Consider the following 23,860-nt stretch of genomic DNA (forward strand, 5'->3'; position numbering starts at 1 on the left):
GAAGCTTTTCTGAAGTACAATCAATATTGCTACCGGTTTAGTATAGAGTTTTATAAAATCAATTTTGATGAAATTACTTTTAAACTGTTAAATGAGATGGAAATGTTTTCTTAAATTAATTTAAATCATGCATTTTAATAAAAAAAAAATTATGTGTTTTGAATTTATTAAAGATGCAAAAATGAATTTTGCAACTAGAAATCCGACAGCTTGTATCTGCATGTATGTTGGGCGTAGCGAATGTGAAAGGAATGAATGAAAGCGGTAAGAAACAAAAGAAGAAGAAAAGGCAGAGAAAAGAAAGTCACGTTCACACAGTTATAGCTGGCCAACATCCTTGGACTGAAGACTAGAATAGCACCGCCCCAGCAATATTTAGAGACAGAATCAGAGAGATGGGCATTGGATAGCACAATTTAACTACAATGGGTAATGGAATCATCTTAGGCACTGCCTCCCCTGACACAATTCACTATCCCCTCCCACTTTTGCTCACCTTTCTCATTAGAAAAAAAATGCTAATAGGACAATGACACATCCAATTTTGTGAATTTGGTTTTCTAATTTATTTGTAATTAATTAATTCTTTATTGCTATTACTAATTAGTGCTTGTTGTATTTGTATGGCCTCCAAAGTCCAACCTCACTATTCAGATTCACCTTTTTCTTTAGAACTTTTTTGTATAGAGTGCGTGTACCCAACTCAATTCAGTTCGCTTTCCCATGACCAAGAGGAGGACTTTCTGCTTTTCAGCAGCCAGTGCAAACAATTATGGTGAAAATCATCAACATCATTACCGTAGTTTTCATAATTCTCCTCTTTCCACTAAGGAAAATGCCGATAGAAATCGTCGCATTTAGCCCTACCACTTGATTAAATAGACCTTTTTGTAGATGTTGATGGAATAGACTTTTTTTAGACGAATAAAAGACATATTTAAGTTTAACCCAAAATTAATTAATTTATCCTTTGGGATGAAAGGAAAGAGTTATTTTGTACCATAGAATATTGTTAAAATAAGAGAGAAATAGATGAATTGGTACATATTGTAGGATATTACACAAATAATTAGCATATGTTACTAGAAAAAACACAATAAAATATGGGAAGATGCTAATTCCGGGCAGAATGCGGGGTGTCCCAAACCCACACCAGAGTCACATAGAATGTAATTGAATTAACGCGTGGCAGCACAGTGAGGAGCATAGAGAGTAATGGATGGTCAAAGAAAGAGTCCAAAAAACCAGTGGCAAGGGATTTTTAATTATAGGGCGAAACGCGGGGCACTTTGGTAAGATGGGGTCTATATAATAGCGAAACGTGGAAGCTCTGGAAGTGGAAGGAACATAGAAGCATCACAAGAAGAGGAGCAGAAAGAACTGAGAGTGTGATGGCAGGTGGAATGATCAACGATGGAAAAAGCTTCCCAAGGAGGTTCTCTGGGCGTCCAATTCCAAAGAGGGGACAAGTGAAGGTTGCAATTGTTTTGGGGTTGGCTCATTCGCTTGCTGCCATCTTCTCACGCACTACTACATCATGTGTTGCACCTCCTCACCACCTCTCCCACTAGGACCCTCAACAAAAGTTTTGTACAGATTTTTCTTTTGTGCCTCTTGAGCAATGACTTCGGTCTGTGTCATTTAGCTGAATTTTCATAATTTTCTTTTTTAATGGATTTTCCGGCTTCTACTCTTCAAGTGGAACATTTTGTGATCGGAATTTTATTTAAACATCATTGCTGTCCACAAGCGGAATCTTTAATTTGAAATAATTGATGAGCAACCCTTCAACACTCTGTTATGCACTTAACTTAATTAAGGAATTAACCATGTTACTTCTTATTCTTCTATCACTAATCTCGCAATTAGTACCCTTCTTTCCTTTCAAGGTTATAAATTTTTATAGTTGGGCTAAAGAATTGAGCTGAGGTGGGTGGGTTTTGTATCTGTCATACGATCTTTTGAAGGTTAGCTAGCTTAACATCGATGCTGGCAAGAAGAAATTTACCAATTGAATCAAAACGTTTTTATTTAAAGAGTTAAAATGTAATATATTAAAAGAAAAGAAAAGAAAAAGATTACATTAGAGAGAGTCGTTGTAGACGCCACTTTTGATTTGGACGGGGTTTTGGCTAAACGACAAAATCCAATGTCCCGAGGAAAGGAGCCTATTATTCAATAATATTTCATCAAGCTCAGTTGCCCACCATTACCAAGGCTTATCTTAATCTGATTAAATTATAAACAAATACTTAATTTACTGCTTAAAATTAATAATAAATAATATTTTAATTTTTTTAAGAATTAAGTTAAGTTATTAGTACCTTTTTTAGTATCATGTAAGATTATTTAATTACTTTTTAAAAAATTAAATTAAATCAAATAACTTTTCCACAGATAAAATTGAGTATTTATTTATATTTTAGTAACATCGGTGGGCGCTATTGTCTTCTTTAAATCTTATTATTAAGTAGGAATATTTTTGTAACACATTGATATTCTTGCATCTCGATTTTTGCATCATATTTAAATTATACTTTTTATGTATATGTTATAAATAATTGACATTTTGGTTTATATACTAATTTGTTTACAATAAATCAAACGAAAAAGTAATATGAACATTTTTAGGAGCGACTCTATTCATTTCATATAAGTTTTAAATATTTTTCTGTGTCAAAATTGGAAAATACTTTACTTTTCTGATTGGCAATTTGTAAACATTATATTTTAGAAGCAATAAAAACAAATAATAAATCTTGTAAAATAATAATGTATTGTGATGCATATTACATAAAAAAGAAAAGAAAAAAATTAATGTGTTAGCCGAGAGAGTAGCATCGGGCCCCCTATATTGACCTCTTTCTCTTTTTTGTTTTCATAAATATCCATTGACCACTTGACTCTCGTTTTCCAATTCTTAACTGCATGTGTCTTCCCCCACACCCTCTGCCTCTCACCCTTTTTACTCGAGTAATATACAAATGTAATTGACGAATACTTCCTCTGAATTTTCCATTCAAACCAAACACCAATTATTAATCAATATGCATTATGTTATCTTTTTCAATGAAAAAACAAAATACGTAACCCCTTATGTCATCAACGTTGAATTTTATAATCTTTAAGCATCCGACTCACTGACGATAAGAATGTTATAGGCAATTCCAAACTTTTCTGACAAATCCGTATAAATAATAACTTTTGTTAAAATTAACAAATCATGTCCTATATAAAACACATATCAAATACGTAATCTCTTGTGTCATCAGCAAAAAAACTGATAAATAACTTGATGAATAATCTTAACAACTCGGAAAAAGAAAAAAGCTAACTAACTGCCTCATTGACGCATAAACAATCTTAAACTTTTGTTCCATGAGATGATAGTGATTATTAGGAGAGGACAAACTAGTGTGAGTGTGCTGCTTTAAAGCTCTTGAAAGGAGAAATAATTGGATAAACCTTGAAAGGTCAAGACTCAAAGAATAGATGAGCAAGTAGAATAATATAACATGATACATTATTCATTTTTGAGGAAGTTGGTCCGTAATTGACGTAATGGCTTAAGCAATCTTAAATGCATTTGAACTTTGAAGTACAATTCTTACTCAATGATTTATTTATTTCATTTTCTCATCTCTCTTTAAAGTACATCATCAACCACATGCAAGATTTCAAGTGGTATGCATAGTGCAAAATAAAATTTAAAAATTAAATTGTCTTGATAGTATAGCAGTCAATTTTGTATGAGCTTATTATTAGGTATAGGTTTTTGTTCTAGCCAAAAAAGTAGCAGTAGCCTTTTGAAATATGATCCAAGGAAAAATAACTGTTATTCCAATAAACGCTGTTATTCCATTAGTATCATAACCCGAAAATATACGACTTGTAGCTGCATATTGGAATTGGTTATTTCAGTTTTCGTTAAGTAAACTATTAGGATAAACAATTTTCCTTAGGAAGTTTGTCTTTTACTGGATTGATATAAGATTTATCTGCTTCTCATTAACCAAATTAATAGTCACCAATACAAAGATAAAAAATAAAAAAAAAATGAAAGGAGGGGATAGATTTGCTGCGAAATTCACTTTTGAAACCACACGGGTTACAACGTACAATTTGAAAGACTTTGACGATTTTTGTTCTGGAGGTCTCTACAATTACAAAAATTAATAAGAGCAAACCACCAATTGTTCTAAACATAACAAGCTATAGCACCAAGAGATAAGAGAACCACATCAAGAGGAACGGTGAAGGCATGGAGAGATATTCTTTAAACTTGAGTAACTTGCAAGGTCTAACCCTGTCTCCACTTAACATGCAAGGATCATTCTCTTCATTATATGGTTTTCCTTTTACCACCACAATAGAACCAAATCTTCCACCAAAGATAGCTTAGGGCAGAAGAGATGCACTAAATATTAGACCATTGGAAAACGCCTAAAGAGTAGCATTACTATATAGTGCATCTGCATTTGCATGGCCTATTATTGAAAATTTTAATTGGGCTTGAAGAATTTAAATTTGAGCCCATCATTGACAATGCTCCAAATACCTCCAATGGAAAAGGCCAAGCTAAAACCAACCCCCAACCAACCGAGAATCCAGTTGAAGTACCAGTTGAAGCTATATTTTGGTGGCTGTTTTATGAGAACCCACATGAAGCAAGGGTATGCAAAAGTGACTGGGAGAGTGAGTCCTCCTAACAAACCTGCAAGACTTGAGAGGAAGGGAAGTGCCACTCCTATAAAGAAGGAGACAAATCCATAGAAGACTCTAAAGCCTGATCTCACCCATATGGAGCAGGGACGGTTTGTCCTACTGGTGTAGCCAGCTTCAAAACTGTCAAAAGCAGGCATTGAGTATATCTGGAAACTGCTCAAGCAGTTAAACACAACAAGAAGGAAAGCTAAGGCTAATATTCCTCTTGAGATGTCATGACTGTGAAATGCATACAAAGCAGTGAGAATCCCTCCTGGAGGCATCTGTAAGAAAATAAATTGGAAAAATTAAGGATGCTGCATGCAATCATGCATGATGAATACAATTATACAAAAAGGTGATTATAGAAGCACATTGAAGTAATATAAAAAAAAAATTAATTTATATGCACCATAAATTTAAACTTTTTTACACATATGTCTAATAGTAATTCACCCTATGGTCACATTATATTAATGAATGGAATGATGCGGTAAAATAATCAAATCTTATTAGATATATGTGTAAAATAGTTTTACACTAACATTAAGAATCTAGTTTTCCGTTTACTTACTTGGTTGCCATAGGCCCAAAAGCCACCAATAGCAATAGGGAAGAGGCACATTGCAATGAAGAAATAAGCAACCTTTGCTCCTTTCCACATTGGCACACGAGCCGGGTGCTTAAAAGTTGAAGGCATGGTGGACTGAATAAAACAAAGAGCATATCTAAATTATTAACTACAGAGAAATAAAATACTAGAATAATAATTTATTGCCAACTCACAAGTACCTGAATTTCTAGGGCCAAATTGTGGCCTCTGAAAGAAAAGGCTATAATTCCAAGTGCATTCATGGCAAGAAATACAGAAGCAGAAGGTTGTGACAATGATAGGGGTTCATATGAGATGGAGGGTGGCCTTTGTTGGCTTACAGAGAGGACCCAAACCATGGTGGAGTAAGTTATGGCTGTCACTGCCCCTATGAGTGAGAGTCCTGCTATTGAATTGAGGTTTGGAAGCTGAGACAGGACAATGGATAGGGAAGTGAAAACCAAGTACCACTCCACTGTGGTTAAAGGATTTGAGGTACACGTGGGACCACAAACTATTTGGAAGAACAGTTTCATGGTCTCTCCTCCAATAAGAATCAAAGCTGTTGCAGTTCCTGCTGACAAATAAACAGTTGGGAAGAGAGCAAGCCAGACTCCTAATCTTTCCCCTGCAAAAGAAGGTAGAAACTAAACATTACATAAAATACATAGGAATAGGATGTTACATGTGTCTAAATTTTCAATCTAGTTTAAGTAGCCAGCAAGTTCTTTGAGGATGGCTTTACATCCAAAAACGCAAATATTAAGGCCATAATATGAATCAACTATGTTACATAACATTTCATCATTTTAATGTAGGTTTTTTTTTAATCTCTGTTATACATCAACTTGCTAGAAAAAGTAATCGATGGAAAAACAAGCTTACCAAATGCTGCTTGTGCTAGCTCCACATATCTGTTGTATCTTTTACCTGGAACTGCTTCGTGAAGCTGAACCAAAATCCATAACGTGTAAAGTTGCCAACAATATGCTATGGTTAAGGAAAGAATTCCCCAACTCCTGCAACATATTTGGATAAAGTATTTCTAAGTGGGGTGAAATATTTTTCATAAAATAAATTGGACAAATTTCATATTCTATAGTGCATACAAACTTTTCTAATAAACTCATTTGGACAATTTCATACTATTAGATGTCTCGAAATAGAAAGATAGTCAAAGGACAGGAAAGGTGCTTTCAGAACAGTATTAGAAAATGGAAATTATGATAAAAATATGCATTCACTTATTTTTTTATTCTGAAAATATGCATTCTTGAATGACCAACATCCGGGGCCCCTCTATTTGATTAAAAAGAGGTAATATGGACAAAATTATAACTGTTCACTAGAGTCCTAGACAATGGTGAGTTGATGGAACTTTGGGAAAACCAAAAAATAAAGGGGCCAAATTGGCAAGCATCTTGATGCCGCCCCACCCCCTTGTTTGAAATTCTTTCCATTCAAGCAATAAAATCTATGATGAACTTTGATATTTGTAAAAGGCATGCCCCGCAATTCAAAACCATCTTACTTTCATGCGTAGGGCCAAGACAAGAGACAATATTTTCTTTTTTCTAGAGAATGAAAGTAAAGTTTCTCCTACAAATAGAAGAGAAAGAAAACAAAGAGAATTCGCATGCGCATTACAAAAGTAAAGCATGGGATATTCCTTCATATGGAAATAAATAAATAAACTTTAGTTACAAAGGCGTGCTGTCATCTTGCAAGATAGCAACAGGCTAATTTGACTAAAATCAAACGAACTTAACATGGGGTAAGATATAATAATCTACATGTAGGAAGGTTAAGAAAATAAATTAAATGGTAATATTTTCCTTTGCCCCAAAGTCTAAACAAATTTGAGGAAAAGATTAGAAATTATATTGATATCATATAGTATGCCACAAATTCCTTCAAGTAAAATTGTAAAAACAAGGAAGCCATCAATAAAAAAGGCATGCTGTTTCACAACAGAAATTTTGACCATATGCAAAATGTAATGTAACGTGGTGAATTACTAGGAAAAGGTACCAGCCAAGATAAGCAAAAGCAACTGGCAAAAAGAGGGCCTGGAAGCCAACACCAGCATTGAGGTTGTGAAATGCAGCGTAGTGAGCATTTCCATTGCGAGACTCGGTGATGGGAAGCCAAGCATCTTGAGGGTTGAGTTTGGTAAGGTGTCCCACCTCCTCCAAGTAACCCTTCATGTTTACAAGCACTCTCTTCATTGGCGTCCCTATTGGACTCAGAAACCTTGGTGATATAAAAGAAGTTGGGGTCCATGATTTTCCTTCCTTTGATGCTGCTCTTGGCGACCTCTGTCCCGGTGTCAGTATCTCCGGCGTCGACACCCTAGGTGTCGCCGGTATAGATATCAGTTCTGCTTCTGGTCTCTCCTCCATTTTATATATCACTCCACCTTATTAACAAAAAATAAAATTCTTAAGAAACAGATACATGTAAGGTACAAGTGTGGTTGCCTTAAGCTTCATTGTATTGAGTTATGCATTACATTAATTGTCTTCTATTGGAGTAAAGGAAAAGAAAACCCCGTGATGGTAATTTGGGCAAAGTCATGATACAGCAACACTTGCTATCATGCTAATAATACGCATCCTATTTCTTATTTGTCAAAAGTTTTATAAAATCTTGTTGGACAAAACTCACAAAAAGTGATATACTTTATTGACCAAAATGTCATAGAAAACAAATTAATCACGGTTACAAGATCAATCCGTGATAAGCATGAACGTTCACAATTGCTAACAATAGCTTCCCGACACTTAATTAAAGGAGGAACCTTAAAATATCCTGAAACAGAACAATACATCGAAACCAAATTTGTTTACAGAGCTCCTTAGTTTCTCATGAAAACGGAGCTAAGCTTATGCCCTGCGCGCAGTTTTGGGTAAAAGTCATATCCAGGCACACTCAAGTCAGAAATTAAAGCTTCTTCAACTAGGATAACAAAAACTACACGCTTGGAATATAGAATCTGAACTCACTTTGGATTTGTGCAATTTAGAGGCAGAGCTAAGTAGAAAGATCTAAATTGTCAGGTTCACAAAGGTAAAACAAACCCATCTTGTATGAAGGAAAGTGGGATACACAAAAGCCATTAGAAAATGCTCAAATGGGGACTTTGCAAATCCTATAAGGCCATATACACTAACATCAACATGCTTGTAACAAAGACTAGTTTTTGGCAATCAAACAGTCTTCCAGATCTTGTTTCACTTGGATTTTTTTGTCAATTTACTAACCACCAACACACATGATGGTATGAACGCACAAGGGAGACACTTATTACATATGTTAAAGATATAAACAATAACCATTTTCTCCATCAATTTTTTTTTTCAAGCAAATCACGGTCACTTCACTAGCCCCTGAGTCCCATCCATGACTCCAAAAACAAAAAGAACCATAACCCCGTGACCATGAAGAAGAGAACCAGACACTAACATAATGAATGCAAATACTACAGTCTATACACATAAAGAATTCCCAGCAAGCAGTGTTTTCAGAATGCCTGAACCAAGAACAAACAAAACATGCAACACCATGAAAGTAAATGAATACCTTGATATACACCCACCAAAACAATAGCTTGGACTGAGAGTAGAGGAACTTAAATCACAAGAATAAGAAGCTGCGAGTGAAAGTTCAAACAAAGTCAGAAATGGTAGGAGAAAATATCACAAACGCAGCTTCTTAAAGAACAACTCAGTGATTGAGTTCTTGTTCCCTCCCCACTAATCTTCTATAACATCCTTTTTTTAAAAAAAAAATTTTAAAACGTTCTTTGGAACTAGGTATTGATGGTGTATTGTATTCCATTCATTGTCTGCCTCGAAGTGCGGCTATATAAATAAATAAAAAATGAGAAAAATGACGTTGGTACGAGAAACCATAATGTTGTTTACGACTTTGTTTGAGGAAAAAAGAAAAGGGTCCTTCTCTTTCATGTGTCTGTCCTTCACTCTCACTTTCATTGCGTCGGTTGCAGAGACAGGCACAGCACAGTGTGTTGTGTTGTGTTGGTGGGTCTCTCTATCTCGGGGGACACAAAGTAGCCGAAAGGAAATGCATGAGGCCGTTGATCATTCACGTGGTGGGCCACGTGGACCAACTCAACGGCGCCGATTGGATTCTCTTCCTGAGTTAACTGTGGGCCCACTAAATCAATGTCATTGTGAATGTGAATGAATTGTAGATAGCTAGTGCTATACGGAATGGGATTCAATCATTGATGTTACTTGATCAGTCTAAATCAAAAGCTTAATCAATCAATCTTATGTTATGAGGTGGGGTGTCCACCGTCGATTATGGTTTTGATTTAAAGCATGCTTTCATCTAGTAAACTACCGTTGTAATATTTCATTTTTTAAACATATTTTGGTCACTCCAAGACATGCTAAGGAATACTATCATTGATTTTATAATCATCTTGCGCTTACTGAAAAATTATCACAAGAGATTCATACTTTCAATAAGAGAAATTGTTTCTGTTTTGTTTTGTTTTTCCATTCTAATTAAGCATAATAATTCACAGACATTTTTTTTCACTTGCGAAATGAAATGTATATATGTTTATTTATTTATTACTACAATAATGGTTGTGAAGGAAGCATAAGATCCTTTGGAGAGGAGTGTTTAATGATTACATGAATGAACAAATGATATCAGGTGAACGGCGCGTAGCAATGAACAGAGAACTCCAGTCCCAGACTCCCAGTCTAGACTGTCAAACAAAGCATAGAAGAAAAAAAAAGCAGTGAAATGACAGATATAGGAGGGAACCCTTCTCTCAAATTTAAACCTTGGAACAGTAAAACTAAGACAGTAAAGAATTTGTCAGAAATTATCAACAGCCACCCACCACGTGTCACCTCTGCTGGGTTTCGCGTGGGATTCTTGTTGACCACTTGACCTTAACGAAAATGATTTTGTTGCCATCATAGTACACAAAAATTATTGTGTTGCTTCACAGCAAATCATTTACTTTAACCATGAAACTCGTACCATCATGCTGTTCTATGTTTCATCAGTGTCGTTTTAACAAGATGATATTATGTCTTCCTATAAATTTCTTTAATATCGGATAAATAAAATATTAAATCATTTAAAATTTTAAAAACATAAAATGTATTTGATTATTTTTTATGAGAATTTTAAATTATTATTTTAACTGTTATACGTTTTATATAATCTAATTGTTAGTAATTAAAAATTAAAAATGGATATATAGTGAATAAACTATACCCTACTCCTCTTAATTTGTTGGCTAAGGAGGTACGTCATACTGATTTTGGGCCCATTTGTTATTTTTTTAAAATATTCTTTTTAAAGTAAAATAAGTAATTTTCTTTGAGTTGCGAGACATTACAAATCGAAAATGCATTTTTGTTTCGTATTAAAAACGCACACCCCAAATACAAAATGGATACATATATTCTTGAGAAGCAGTACTCGTCGTTATGTTATATATGACTCAATTATATAATTCATTAAGATTAATAAAAATATTAATTTAGTTGATTCACATTGGTAGATTTATATTAGATAAAAATTAATAAATATTTATTATAAAAAATGCATATTTAATTATGATTTATTTACTATTTTAAATTTATTTATTTATTATTTTATTTGTACGATGATTATAGTTTTAGCGTGATTTTAAGTGTAAATTAATTTAATTTAAAGTATCAATTTGAATACATTGAGTGCAAAATAACCATGTCACATCTTTTTTTTAATTGGTATATATATATATATATATATATATATATATATATATATATATATATATATATATATATATATATATATTATAATGAGACTAATTTTATAAAAATTTCAGTCTCTTTTATTCATTTATTAGTTTATTTTCTTGTGTAAAATTTTTAAAAACGACCTCTTCCTTTTGATACCTCCTAATGTGAATTCCTTAAGCACGACTCAAGCGATGGACATGTCTAATATAAAAAGAAAATAGAAAGTCTTGAGTGAAAACACATCACTGCAATGCCTAGTACATGCTGAAATAACTTGCAACAAAGGCAGGTTGTCTGAAAGGTAATGGTCTAAGGACTAACAATTGAGAATGAATGAAGTTAGAGCATGTGCTTATTAACAAATTCAAAACACTTTGTATTGATGGGTCTGTGAGCCTAAGTTGCTGTTGCAAATCTTTCTTCAGAGTCAGCAAACACCTTGTTCAGAATCATGGCTAATCGAATTCCACCCTGAGCAATTCGTTTCATGACAAATGGCACCCTTGAGTCGAAGTAATCATCTACAAAAGCATCAAGCGCACAAAGTCTACTCATCTCATGCTGATATACTAAAACTTCAAACTTATCAATGTTGGTGCAGTTTCATGAATTAGTTATTTAGCATCTAAACCACAATCTTGTTAGTTCTGTGTCTACATGTCCTTAAATAACTGTAGTAGAATTATTCACCTGCCAGAGTTGCTCCAGCTTCAACTCCTTCGTAACCCCATTTGCAAGCTATTTGTATGCTCTCTTTGGCCCAACTACATGATTCCAAAATGTGAGGAATGTGAACATTAACAGCCAGAGAAAAAGAGATAGTGGGAACTGAAGGAGGAAGAGAGGGAGAGCTTACTTATTTACACATTGAGAGATATCATTACAATGTTTCCAGGATGTAATATCATCTGACCATATCCCCTGAATAGAAGAAAATTGATTTTGTTGATTTCGTTTGGAATCAATCAAAGAATCCACGTGTTTAATAAATACAATGAAGGATCTCAGACAAATTATAATTAGTCTTACATCAGTGTAGTTCCTCTCAATGTCTTGGAGAAGGAGGCTCACATCCTTATCATAATAGTCTGCTAATGCAGTGAGAATTATTTCTCTGTCCCACACCTAATGATAGACAGCAAAATTAATAGTTACGTGAAGTAAGTTTGTGAATACTGGATGAAGAATGGAGATGAAGTTGAAGCATACATGGTGCAGATTTGATTTGTGCCTAAACCAGTGTAGTTCTATCGTGTTTCCTCCTTCGTCAGTTGTGAATCCAACGTGCATTGGCTGAAAATATAAGTCCCCAAAAATTCTAGTTAATGTGATTGGTAAAAAGCTATATAATAAAACATGGTAAGACTTTGAAAAGCTTTTCACACGCATACCTGATGTATATCTCCCATGAAGTGTGACAAGAACAATAACGCCTCAGTCATATTATCTGTAAGATCAGAAACCAAAGGCATAAAAGAAAACATATAAAGTTATTCTTAGCAAAAAAAAAAAGAAAGTCAAATACCTACTTAAATACTTACATCTCCGATCAGATGTCCCCTCTTTGTAATGCATGAGTTGAGAAGTGAAATTTTTCACAGCACCTGCAACACACATATCCTCAACGCCATGGGAATCATGGCAGTCCCCTATGGTAACAAAAAGGAACAAAATTTTGCATCAATATTCAAAGGTTTAATGAGAGCACATGATAAGATTAATTACTAGATAGAAGTAATGCTTACTTGAATACTGAAAAGAACAAGCATTATCTGGTGTGTCAATGAAATGAAGTGGACTTGTCCACCTATATTTGTACCAGTGTCTAATTTGGTCAGGCCATATGCATAGGGATGATAAGTTACCTTTGACATAGTCAGGTAACAATTGGTACACGGCTTCTGATGCCTCAGGCTCTAAAAGTGCCTAGTTATTTATCATACACCAAATGTCAATTACTTTTCAATTATTAAGATTCCACCATTAAATCTTACGATAGTGAATACTCTGTTGTATTGGCCAAGTGGGAATTGCATAATGGATCGAATTTTACCTGCGCAATTTGGCATGTCATGACATGACCCTCTTTGCTCCAGGCAAGGGCACCAGGTACTCTGATGAAAGCTGAACTAAAGAACAAGAGAAATCCAAATGGAAGAAGAGACATCCACAAACGTCCAAGTCTAACCATCTCTTCACTAGAATTCTGTTTTCTGCGGACCTTACATGATTTGTTTTCTTCAGGAAGGCACATTACAGATATATAGGCATTTATGCTTGAAAGAACACGTAACATGGTTTTGATTGAGTGCAAGAATTCAATATCTATTTTGAAAGCATCATCCAAGTTGACTTCAAGTACAAGCAAGATGGGGAGCATTATATATACAAGGAGTTTAGATAGAGTTGTTTGCTTATGGTGCACTGTTACCTACAAGCAAGCAATACGGTAGTTACGTTGTTAGTGGTCTTCACATCACGGTTTACGCACGGCTGGATGATGCCGATGCATCGTTATGCACTTGTGATAAAAAATACTGTTGCGGGTGCTAGCTGCTACCTAGTACCTCCTCTCTACCTTCACCTTCACAACTTGTAATGAAAGTAGCAACTAACAAAAGAAAGAAATTATTAGAATGGAAATTCTCCACCAAGTATTTAACCACAAATAATGAATGTATGTAATTATCCCTTTGTACACTAATAATTATGTCTCACAAATAATTTTTAGCCTCATAAAATTATTAATTATTTTCTAAAAATGGTAAATTATGACGACCCGAGAATTACAGGCGGGAATGAAAATGAGCCGAGTCGCTTATCAAGGGCCGATAGATAATTTGATAAGCCAACGATTTTTTTCCATGTTTCAGAATACGGTTAACCAACATGTTAACTAATCGATTACGATAAATTGGATCAGATTTTGCGATTTTTTCTTCTGCAATACCTCGCCGTGACATGAGCGTGAAAGGAGGAATCCATTTTTTTATAACTTTTATAAGGGATAAAATCATTTATTTTGGCTTTTTGGCCTCATATTGTAGGGTGGATCTCGAAAGATATGAAAGATCTCCCTCCAAGTCGTACATACGACTTTCATCGAATACGGCTTTCCATAGAATTCTATATGTATCTATGATATCTAGTATGGAATTTTGTTTACTCACTTGAAATTGAGTATCCGTTCCCCCCTTTTCCTGCTAGGATTGGAAATCCTGTATTTTACATATCCATTCGGCTTATTAAAGGCTCGTCTTGTTTACTGTAAAGGTGAAACTCAAATTTTTTAAAAAGCTTTTTTAGATAAAAAGGTCAAAGTCAAACTATAAAAAAAAGCTTGTTAAACTTGATAAGCCTGCTTGTTTAAATAATAATAATAACTGTTATCTATACCATTTTTATGATATTATGAATCACAGGATGAAGTGGCATAAAATGCTCAGAGAGTTAAAAGGATAATGCAATCAGATTAATACTTCCAAAAAAATGTTTTATAAAGACATTTTCAGACAATTTAAATATTTTTATTTGGTTATATTAGTATAAATCATCTATAATTCATTTTTTTTAATATTATGCTCTTTTTTTCATTTTCTTTTGATATACTTTGTGTTTAAATAACTTGAATTCAATATGATTTTGTTTATCAATTATTTTCGAATTTGTACATTACTTATACGAAAATTTATAAGTTTCTTTTGTTAATTAGTATTTTACTAGGTTTTAAAATAATTAATTGGTTAAAGACGTCTTTAAGCAGACTTTTAAGTAGGCTCGTAGGCCAAACTATACTCTTTTTATGTAAGCCGAGTTGAGCATTTAATAAAAGTCTATGACAGATAATGAGCCAATAGCTTTGCGTATTCAACTCAAACCGAACTTAAGTCTAATAAAGTTTGGTTTAGCTCGTTACCACCCCTAATTGCTGGGGAAACATTGATCATTATTCAATTTGTTAAGTGCAGGAACACTCAACTCTATAGAATGACCACACACCAATTCCCCTCGGGCTAAACGAGGATTCAAATCAAGTTTTTATGTTATGTCAAGTGCGAGTTCCTACCATTGTAGGTAAACAAATTCATTTTTTTTTACTTGAAAAAGTCTGGCATACTATTATAATCAATAAATTAAATTCAAATTTTATCAAGAAGTACAACCTAATAACTAATTAAGCAAGCAATAGGTTATCATTTATCAGTATTTTAAAATTTAAATGCTTTTGGAAATGATAAATAGTCCAATCTGGAATCTGGAATCTGGAATGAACTGGTTATGCCAAGTAGCATTATTGTGAACAGATTTGCGGGCCTTTGAGTTTGGGCCGAATATTGCAATATAGACAGAGAAGCCCATAAGGCGAGTTAAAAGAAAGATAAATTGGAGGCAGGGAGGGAAAGAGAAACCCTAGGAAGCAGCAGCGGCGGCAACAGGGAGAGAAGATGAAGTTCAATCCACGTGTGTCGAGCAGCCGCCGCAAGAGCCGAAAGGCTCATTTCACGGCGCCGTCGAGCGTGCGGCGGGTGCTTATGAGCGCCCCTCTGTCGGCGGAGCTGCGGTCTAAGTACAACGTGAGGTCGATCCCAGTACGGAAGGAGGACGAGGTGCAGGTGATGCGAGGAACATACAAGGGTCGCGAGGGGAAGGTGACTCAGGTCTACCGTCGAAAGTGGGTGATTCACATTGAGCGCATAACCCGCGAGAAGGTGAATGGTTCCACCGTCAACGTTGGGATTCACCCCTCGAAGGTTGTGCTGACCAAGCTCAAATTGGACAAGGACCGTAAGGCCATTCTCGATCGCAAGGCCAAGGGTCGCGCCGCCGCCGATAAGGAGAAGGGTACCAAGTTCGCTCCCGAAGATATCATGCAAACCGTTGATTAGTCTCTTTTGCCCCCTTATCATACAAACAAATTTTCTCTATGGGTTTTGCTACCCTTTTTCTATTGCAGGATTTTGTTTTTCTTGTGTTAGTCGAACTTTTTTATCCTTTTATTTTCCATCTGCTTATTATTAACTGCCCCCCTTTTAATATTTTAATTCGATTGCTGTGGTTGCATTTTCGTTTCAATAATTTCTAATTCTCTATCTTGTCGCAACTACGGATTGTTTTTTATTTTTCATTAGAGTAGCCAATGATGAACGTCTCTGTTATTAAGCTAATGATGAACTTTAGGTTAAAATGTGGGGTCAAATTCGGTTATGTGATTTGCTCAAGACTTACGGTGAATGTCTCCCATGTATTCACCTCTTCGATTACCCAATAGAGAGGATCCATTTTGATTTACTTTTCTCCCTATTCCATGATCTGCTCCACCACTCCCCCATCTCTACGGCCTCAACAATCAACCATGGAGTCAGCTCTTTAGGGGTGGATGGGTGATGTTGGCTGTAAAAGTGATTTTTATTGGGGAATTTGAACAAATATATGGTGTGCATTTTTTGTGTGTTTACTTTGGATTTGTTCTGTCCTTGAATCGACAACCAAAATAATAAAGCTCACAGTTACAACATGTAGGAGAGTGGAGTGGTATATTTTGAAGCTACAGGGGAGGACACAACCAATATGATGGATTGTGGAGATGACAATGGTAGCTAAACTGGGGGTGACTAAAAACTTTGGAGTGTACTGGTGTAGATACCAAATTTAAGTCTATATACAATAACACCAATAATATGTGGTGGTGATGTTTAATTATGCAGTCCAGGGAGCAACGTGTCTTTGGAGTTGGCAAACCTCTTTTGTTATTATGATGTTGTTAAGTATTGGGGGGGGGGGGGGGGGGGAATTAAAGATTGATTGATGTTATATCATAGAGCAGATTATCTTGTATTTGTTTTTTGGTCTTGGTTAGTACAGCCTTGAGTTTCTTATGCTAATGAAATTTATTTTGCCTTTTCAAAAGAAAATACATTACACTTTTTTTCAATATTTTTATTTTATTTTTAGCATGTTTTATTATTTTTTATTTCCAATTAATTTTTTGTCAATTTCTTTACATTGCATGATTTCATAATGGAGTGGGTGTGTGAGATAACATAGAATAGAGCATTCGACTTATTTTAGCATATTTCAATTTGCAACAATTTTTAAAAATTGAAATCAAAATAAACTAAAACTGGAAACTCAAACCCAAAATTATAATATTTAAAAAACTTAAAACTAAAAACAAAAAAATCATCGGAACGGACCTTAGATGTTAAATGTTTACAAAAATCAACAATTCACATGCTTGACCACTCGAGCTAAACTTTCTTAATATATGATCGACTATATATAAAATTAACATTTAGCAAATTTAAATTCTTATATCGTGGTCGAAGTTTAAATTCGATGCTTCATATAATTACATAAAAAAAAATTAAGAATCGTGAAACAAAAATTATTTTACAGAAGAGAAAAAAAGAATGATAGAAGACGCAAGTGAGGGGGCGTGAGATAGACATATAAGCTAGCGGAAGCGTAGCGGAGAGATAGAACTAGAAAGCGTGAAGATCGGAAAGGAGAGTGATACGTTCCGTGTGGAAGGAAGAAGAAAATGAAGGGCACCACTGCCCTTAACAGAGCAGATACCATTCAGAGGAAAGGCTCCTACCCTCCACCTAAGGGTCTCGAATGTTTGTGCTTTTTACTAGTTTTACAGAGAAGCGTGACTTGACACTGTAATTGATGTTATTCTTGATTGTATGGGAGCATCCTACTATCAAAAAAATCTTGATAGCTTGAATTTTGATGGAAGGCTTTTGCTCAAATTCAGTTTCTACATGTAAACATTTGTATGTGCATGTGTACTCATGGTGCCATGTCTTGTATGTTGGATGATGAAGAAATTAAAATAAAACAAAACTCAGTCACTCACTTATGTGAATAACTACAAAAATGCAAAGTAGTTTATGAACTACTAAATTTTGGGCAGTGGGGAGAATAATCAGAAAATTGAAAACAGTGGAAACTTTCTTAATTTTACAATGACTTCAAATGAATTCTGTTTGTACTTTTCACACATTCTTATATATGTTTCTGCATTTCTGCTTTCTTATATATCACTGTGGTTACTTTCCTTCTGGACTTACCTGCTGCAAGAATATGCACATTCCCTTCTGAATTTCTACTTGTTTTGATCTTCTTGAAAATGAGTGTAGTATGAGGAAACATTAGACGGCCAACATTTTCATTATTTCAATGTGAGCTCTTTTTTATGGAGTATGGTAAGATCTAACTTAGACTTGGTTGAACGTAACATTTGTGAATGTCATATGGTGGATACTGTGCAGGGTCTGGCTTACGTAATAGAAGTCTGGAAAATAAAGCCTTGATTGTTAGTGGAAGTGGAGAAGAATGTTTGGCCTGCAATTGCCGAAGGAAAGGTTAAGCCTGTAGTCTACAAATCTTTCCCTCTTTCTGAGGCATCGAAGGCTCATCAGCTTATGGAAAGCAGCCAGCATATTGGGAAGATATTGCTTTTGCCATGAAAATTGTCATAAATACTGAAGTTCGTGACATACTTTTGGATCCTTTGTGTTTGGACTTCTTTCTTTGTTAAGATCTCAGGATTCTAATAAGGTCGCGGTTTAAAATTACAGCTAAAGGAATTACACCGTATTTATCAATTGATATGACAAGAAGTGAATTGTTTAAACACTCTCTTTGGCCTCTCTTCTTTGTGGCTTTTGCAAGGGATTGATTTTAGGAAAAATGAATATTTTAACTTTCGGGGTAATAATACATTAATTTGTTTTTAAATATAAGAATCTCTAAAACTAATCAGACTCGCAAACTTTATTTGGATTGTGTCGATTGAGTCAACCCTAAAAGGTTTGTTAATATAACATTACTTCATTTACATTACACAGAAATCAAAATACTACAATAGATTTTCAATCTAGCTTGGCTTCTTTTATTCAAGTAATGATATGGATGAGCGTTTATAAAATTAACTTTAAATGAAATTGATTTTATATAATTAATTTTAAAGTGATATGGTTCATTAGTTACAAATTTTTGAATTTAACTTAAAATTTTTTCAAAATTATTTTAATTTATAATCAATTTTGGACTTATATTCAATTTTAAATTCTTTTCTAACATGAAATTAACATGTAAAAAATATTCAAAATTAATGTGAATCCAAAATCAATTATCAAAGGTGAAACCAAACATGCGCTTAATCATGATCGTGCAGCAATCTTGAAGTTTTTCCGCCTTCCATTACAGACCGTGTTAGAATTACAGTTGGAAGAGCCATAGTTTTTCAAAAAGGCACTTGATACTATTCGCTCAAGCATGTGTACATATTTCAGGGCATTCATAACAAACTCGATTTCATACCAGTTTCCCATCCAGCCTAACTGTTCAATAACTTTGAGCTAGACTATTGAGAAAATAAACTTTTATTTTATTGCATTCTCTCTAAATGAAGAAAATAAATATTAAAATAAAATAAAATATTTCTTTTTCTAATTTTACATCCTTATTTTTTATCAGTTTAAATTTTGTCCATGAGAATTGTTATGATATCCTTAGAGTTTTTAGTACTGAATTAAATAAATTCAGAATGTAGCATACAATTTGAATTTCTCTTTTTTTGCCATTCCATCATCCCAGTTGACCAATCGGTCCAATCCCCCTAATAAGCGCACACCATTGCTGACATGAGCCAATAAACAATACAATATGTCAATACCACGGTGACAAGCTGAACTGATGCCACGTGTCTCAGTTATTAACTTATACTATTATAAAAATAACTTTCTTTCATCGCTTCGGCTGCCATTGAAAGAAACTGTTGAATCGCGTCGATTAAGGTGATTTTCGTTTCGTGCTTTCACTTTTGAACTCCTTTCAATTTTCCTTTGGTTTTTCGTAAATCAAGTTTGCTTTTTACTTCCTTTCGAACCCGAAATTTGTCATTTTCAAAACGAAGTGGTCCTTGTTTATATGAATTTCGAGAGGAACTAGGTTGCTATGAAACAAACATGGTTTGGTCTTGATGACGAAATTGAGTGACCTCTTATTAGTATGAATTGAACTGTGGGGCTGATAGTATTAATTTCAGTTTCCTTTCTGAGGGTATTGTTTCATGCTCTAATTCCCTTTTGTTTGATTTGATGCATCTCAATTTCTTTTGCAGGTTTTGAGATTTCTAGGCTTTCATCTCAGACAGTGAAAAAATGATAGATATAAGTACACTTAATGCTGCACAGATTACTGTGCTGGGATCTGCCTTTTGTGCTATGCTTTCCATGCATTTCACGTCGCAGTTACTGTCTCAGCATCTCTTTTATTGGAAGAATCCGAAAGAGCAAAAGGCTATTATCATTATCATCCTCATGGCTCCAATCTATGCAGCTGTCTCCTTTGTGGGTCTCTTGGATATCAGAGGAAGCAAGGAGTTTTTCACCTTTTTGGAGTCAGTTAAAGAATGTTATGAAGCTTTGGTCATTGCCAAGTTTTTGGCTTTGATGTATAGTTACCTTAACATATCCATTAGTAGAAACATTGTGCCAGATGAAATCAAAGGCAGGGAAATTCACCACTCTTTTCCAATGACACTTTTTCAGGTATGGCTTGCTTCTGCAGTCTGCACACTTTGAGTTGTGCTAAAATTTTGGGCAGAATGAATTTGATCTACTCACAAGAAATTTGCAGATGTATATGATGTTGGTGATGTCATAATATTCACAATTTTGTAAATTGATCTTCTGCAGCCTCGTACTGTTCGGCTGAACCACCATAATTTGAAGCTTCTAAAATATTGGACATGGCAGTTTGTTGTTGTCCGTCCAGTATGTTCTGTTCTGATGATTGCATTACAGCTAGTCGGGCTGTATCCAACTTGGTTGAGCTGGGCATTCACCATCGTTCTCAACATATCTGTGTCGTTAGCCTTGTATTCTCTGGTGGTCTTTTACCATGTGTTTGCTAAAGAACTGGCACCACACAAACCTCTAGCTAAATTCTTGTGCATCAAAGGAATTGTTTTCTTCTGCTTTTGGCAGGTAAGCTCATACAGAAAAAGAACAAAAAAACAAAAAAACCTGTGTTTACATATAGAATCAATATAAATAATTGGACTAGCTGATGGTTCTCAACCATTTTTCCTTTGTTTTTATTTTTTATTTTTTTCATAATGCTTTTACTTATTTATTTTGGTGTAGCCAACAAGACAATAAACTCAATGTAGGAAAAATGAGAATGTTGTGTTGGATTGGATGACAGTAGACAAAATAGGTATAGGCTGGGCATGTGTGGATAAGACTTAGAAGACTCGGTGAGGAGAGTAGATCAAATGGAAGGTAAAATAATCGCTAGAGGTAGAAAAAGGCTAAGAAAAACTATAGACAAAACAATTAAGAAGGATTTTAGAGGTTAAGAATTCTTCTGTAGTCATGATTTACAACAGAACATTATGCTGTTGTTATTTGATACTTTGATCCATGTAACCGATCTCACCTACTGGGAAAATGTTTGGTTGTTATTGTTGCTGTAAAACACTTGATCAAACTAATGTTTATTAATTGGGCACCATAAGTTTCTATTGTGTTATAGTTTGGGGTGTATTTATGTTAAATACTTTGGCGGTGAGGAAGCAAAGTCAATTTGCATGGTCTAAAGACAATGATGACCTGGGATCTAATTAGTAAATTTCATAAATAAATCTTCAATACCTCCTGCATATTAGCCTAGGAATCTGTCCATATTTATTAATCTGTCTTTGTTCATTTACAGATCTGTGTAATAAACTAAAAATTGTATCCCTAGTATAAAATGTGGAAATTAGGAATTAGAGAATATCAACATTTAGTTGTTGAAAATCGGAAAATCTTCCCATATTTATCCCTGTACTGTGTCTATTTATTGGGAAAGAAAACAAATCAGAAATCAATTTGAGACAATTTGACACTGAGATTTGCTTGATTCATCCATTTGTCTCAACATTTACTGTCAATTCTTTTCCTAGCCTATATTTTTATATTATCCTCGATATTAAGGCTGTTTCTGTTATAGTAATGAACTATCTTTGGCCATGTTTAGGGAATGTTGCTGGAGCTTTTAGCGGCAACTGGTGTCATTCAATCTCGCCATTTGCGGTTAGATGTGGAGCACATTGAGGAAGCAATGCAGAATATTTTGGTATGTCTAGAGATGGTTATCTTTTCTGTTCTTCAACAGTATGCTTATCATCCTGCACCATATAGTGGAGAAGTTGAGAAAATGCTTAAACAAAACAAGAAAAATGAATGATATGATAAGGTCAAAAGAAAAATTCAGGGTACAGTCGTACAGAGATGTATTTAAGAGCTGTTTATTGTGGCGCTAGTAGATACTTGAAAGCATTGATGCAAAGTGGATGTGTTCTTTTAATAATGTTATTGTGCTGTACAAGATTCCCCATCCACCACCTCTGTATCGTTTCCTTTTTGGTTGCTGTAATTTCCAAGCCTACTAAAAGAGATTAGTCTTTATTATATTATTATTTGCTATCTAGTATATCTACTATCTAGCGTATGGTCATTTGCTTAGGATGATAGTTGTTTCTGGTTACTGTCTCAGATACTTTTATGGTTTGGATTGCTCAATATACATAAACTCAAACTTGAATTCCTTTGTCCATCCAACATTGGTTTGGATTGCTCCATGTCTCATGCTAATTTTGCATGACTCCAGTGTTGATATACATTTAGCAATAGTCTTCCGCAAAGATGTACAAGTTCCAGTTTTCCATCCTCCATAGCCAAATTCACAACATCAGCATTCAGTCAAATTGTGTATTATTTTAGGTGGGGATTAGGGGGAAAAAATTAAATACACAATGACCTTTTGGATAGGCATCCCCACCAACCCAAATTTCTGCATTTGTGTGGAGGGCCCACCCATTTTAAATGCATCAATCCTCCCACTCCCACACATATTACTAGTAAGAGTTAGACTTAGATTGACAACGTGGTTGGAATGCCTATGGGGATTTTTCAACGTAACATAAAATGAGTTCTTATGCGACACATATTATCGATTTGCTATTGTTAATGAGATGCACCACTTTGTACATAAAGCATCAAGTTAAAGACAGGTCCATAACGTCTATACGCAGTATACCATTAATGAGTAGTGACATCCATTGCGTTTCTGTGGAACATGAAAAGGGAACCTTTTTTACGTTGCATTTTTCTTTCGCTGGAAACGTTCAAGACTGGAATGAGAGGCATGTACGCTGGTTATAGCATTGAAAGACGGCGATTTTCACTTTTACCAGCTAATTGAGCTGCTCTCTAATTTTCTTGAATTGTTGTATGGCTTTAACACAATCATTAATTTCTTAGTATCAACTTGAAGTTGATTAATCATTTTAACTATCTTTATTTTTTTCTATGAATTTTTTTAATTAAAATCTGGTTAAAAATGTATAATAGATAGACTTTTTATATAAAAATTAAACCAAAAATTCACTTTAATTCTGTCTTCATAGGTAAAATTGTAGCTTTTAAAAATAAGCTTACAAACGTGTTGCAAAAGTTTTTTTTTTACATGAAACTGCAAGAGTCTTTTTTTTTGTTCACATGAAACAACCGCGGCACCCATGCGGTCATGCTCAATCAGAACCCAGCTCGAGATTTTCTTCATTTAGCAGCAACACTTAGGTCTCAAATTGTGACTTTCACGTTATAAATACGTTATTAGTATGCAGATTTAATAATGTATTTTTTTATATATATAAATTTTAAAAAATTATAAATATTTTTAAATTTTTGTCAATTCATATAAACTATACCTATTGGAATCA

General features: G+C 34.4%; 4 protein-coding genes across 5 annotated transcripts; 2 read left to right on the plus strand and 2 right to left on the minus strand.

Moving 5' to 3' along the window:
- Nucleotides 1-3,982: 3,982 nt before the first annotated feature.
- On the minus strand, nucleotides 3,983-9,316 carry LOC114377570 (lysine histidine transporter-like 8). Its single transcript, XM_028336140.1, has 6 exons — nucleotides 8,879-9,316; nucleotides 7,328-7,715; nucleotides 6,182-6,315; nucleotides 5,497-5,924; nucleotides 5,279-5,410; nucleotides 3,983-4,988 (listed from the first exon to the last, which is right to left on the minus strand). Exons 2-6 carry the CDS (start codon nucleotides 7,696-7,698, stop codon nucleotides 4,503-4,505), a joined length of 1,551 nt encoding a protein of 516 aa, XP_028191941.1. The 5' UTR covers nucleotides 7,699-7,715; nucleotides 8,879-9,316; the 3' UTR covers nucleotides 3,983-4,502.
- A 1,899-nt stretch (nucleotides 9,317-11,215) lies between these two features.
- LOC114375291 (endonuclease 1-like) lies at nucleotides 11,216-13,317 on the minus strand. The gene is made up of 9 exons (XM_028333069.1): nucleotides 13,130-13,317; nucleotides 12,822-13,002; nucleotides 12,618-12,725; nucleotides 12,468-12,523; nucleotides 12,286-12,369; nucleotides 12,106-12,201; nucleotides 11,933-11,997; nucleotides 11,767-11,840; nucleotides 11,216-11,597 (listed from the first exon to the last, which is right to left on the minus strand). The coding sequence occupies exons 1-9, from the start codon at nucleotides 13,265-13,267 to the stop codon at nucleotides 11,473-11,475; spliced, it is 927 nt and encodes a 308-aa protein (XP_028188870.1). The 5' UTR covers nucleotides 13,268-13,317; the 3' UTR covers nucleotides 11,216-11,472.
- A 2,139-nt stretch (nucleotides 13,318-15,456) lies between these two features.
- On the plus strand, nucleotides 15,457-16,152 carry LOC114375098 (60S ribosomal protein L26-1-like). The gene has a single exon (XM_028332846.1). It carries the CDS (start codon nucleotides 15,522-15,524, stop codon nucleotides 15,960-15,962), a length of 441 nt encoding a protein of 146 aa, XP_028188647.1. The 5' UTR covers nucleotides 15,457-15,521; the 3' UTR covers nucleotides 15,963-16,152.
- Nucleotides 16,153-19,728: 3,576 nt separating this feature from the next.
- On the plus strand, nucleotides 19,729-22,680 carry LOC114375097 (transmembrane protein 184A-like). Of its 2 annotated transcripts, none has more exons than XM_028332844.1 (4): nucleotides 19,729-19,883; nucleotides 20,210-20,639; nucleotides 20,787-21,077; nucleotides 22,114-22,680. In XM_028332844.1, exons 2-4 carry the CDS (start codon nucleotides 20,250-20,252, stop codon nucleotides 22,321-22,323), a joined length of 891 nt encoding a protein of 296 aa, XP_028188645.1. In that variant the 5' UTR covers nucleotides 19,729-19,883; nucleotides 20,210-20,249; the 3' UTR covers nucleotides 22,324-22,680. The 2 variants fall into 2 exon arrangements, with proteins under 2 accessions (XP_028188645.1, XP_028188646.1); XM_028332845.1 differs by lacking the exon at nucleotides 19,729-19,883 and adding an exon at nucleotides 19,938-20,095.
- The last annotated feature ends 1,180 nt before the right edge of the window (nucleotides 22,681-23,860 follow it).

Source organism: Glycine soja, chromosome 11 (assembly GCF_004193775.1).
Source record: "Glycine soja cultivar W05 chromosome 11, ASM419377v2, whole genome shotgun sequence".
In the NCBI taxonomy this organism is placed as follows: Eukaryota; Viridiplantae; Streptophyta; class Magnoliopsida; order Fabales; family Fabaceae; genus Glycine; species Glycine soja.

What these genes read in the sequence shown, in the direction of transcription:
- LOC114377570 (XM_028336140.1), bottom strand. Translation starts at nt 7,698, where the DNA reads ATGGAGGAGAGACCAGAAGCAGAACTGATATCTATACCGGCGACACCT. An exon ending in GCTTTTGCTTATCTTGGCTG is followed by an intron (nt 6,316 to 7,327) that starts GTACCTTTTCCT and finishes AATATGTTGCAG; the next exon opens with GAGTTGGGGAATTCTTTCCT. An exon ending in TTTGGGCCTATGGCAACCAA is followed by an intron (nt 4,989 to 5,278) that starts GTAAGTAAACGG and finishes ATTTTCTTACAG; the next exon opens with ATGCCTCCAGGAGGGATTCT.
- LOC114375291 (XM_028333069.1), bottom strand. Translation starts at nt 13,267, where the DNA reads ATGGTTAGACTTGGACGTTTGTGGATGTCTCTTCTTCCATTTGGATTT. An exon ending in TGACATGCCAAATTGCGCAG is followed by an intron (nt 13,003 to 13,129) that starts GTAAAATTCGAT and finishes ATAAATAACTAG; the next exon opens with GCACTTTTAGAGCCTGAGGC. An exon ending in TTGTTCTTTTCAGTATTCAA is followed by an intron (nt 12,726 to 12,821) that starts GTAAGCATTACT and finishes TTGTTACCATAG; the next exon opens with GGGACTGCCATGATTCCCAT.
- LOC114375098 (XM_028332846.1), top strand. Translation starts at nt 15,522, where the DNA reads ATGAAGTTCAATCCACGTGTGTCGAGCAGCCGCCGCAAGAGCCGAAAG.
- LOC114375097 (XM_028332844.1), top strand. Translation starts at nt 20,250, where the DNA reads ATGATAGATATAAGTACACTTAATGCTGCACAGATTACTGTGCTGGGA. An exon ending in TTCCAATGACACTTTTTCAG is followed by an intron (nt 20,640 to 20,786) that starts GTATGGCTTGCT and finishes GATCTTCTGCAG; the next exon opens with CCTCGTACTGTTCGGCTGAA. An exon ending in TTTTCTTCTGCTTTTGGCAG is followed by an intron (nt 21,078 to 22,113) that starts GTAAGCTCATAC and finishes GGCCATGTTTAG; the next exon opens with GGAATGTTGCTGGAGCTTTT.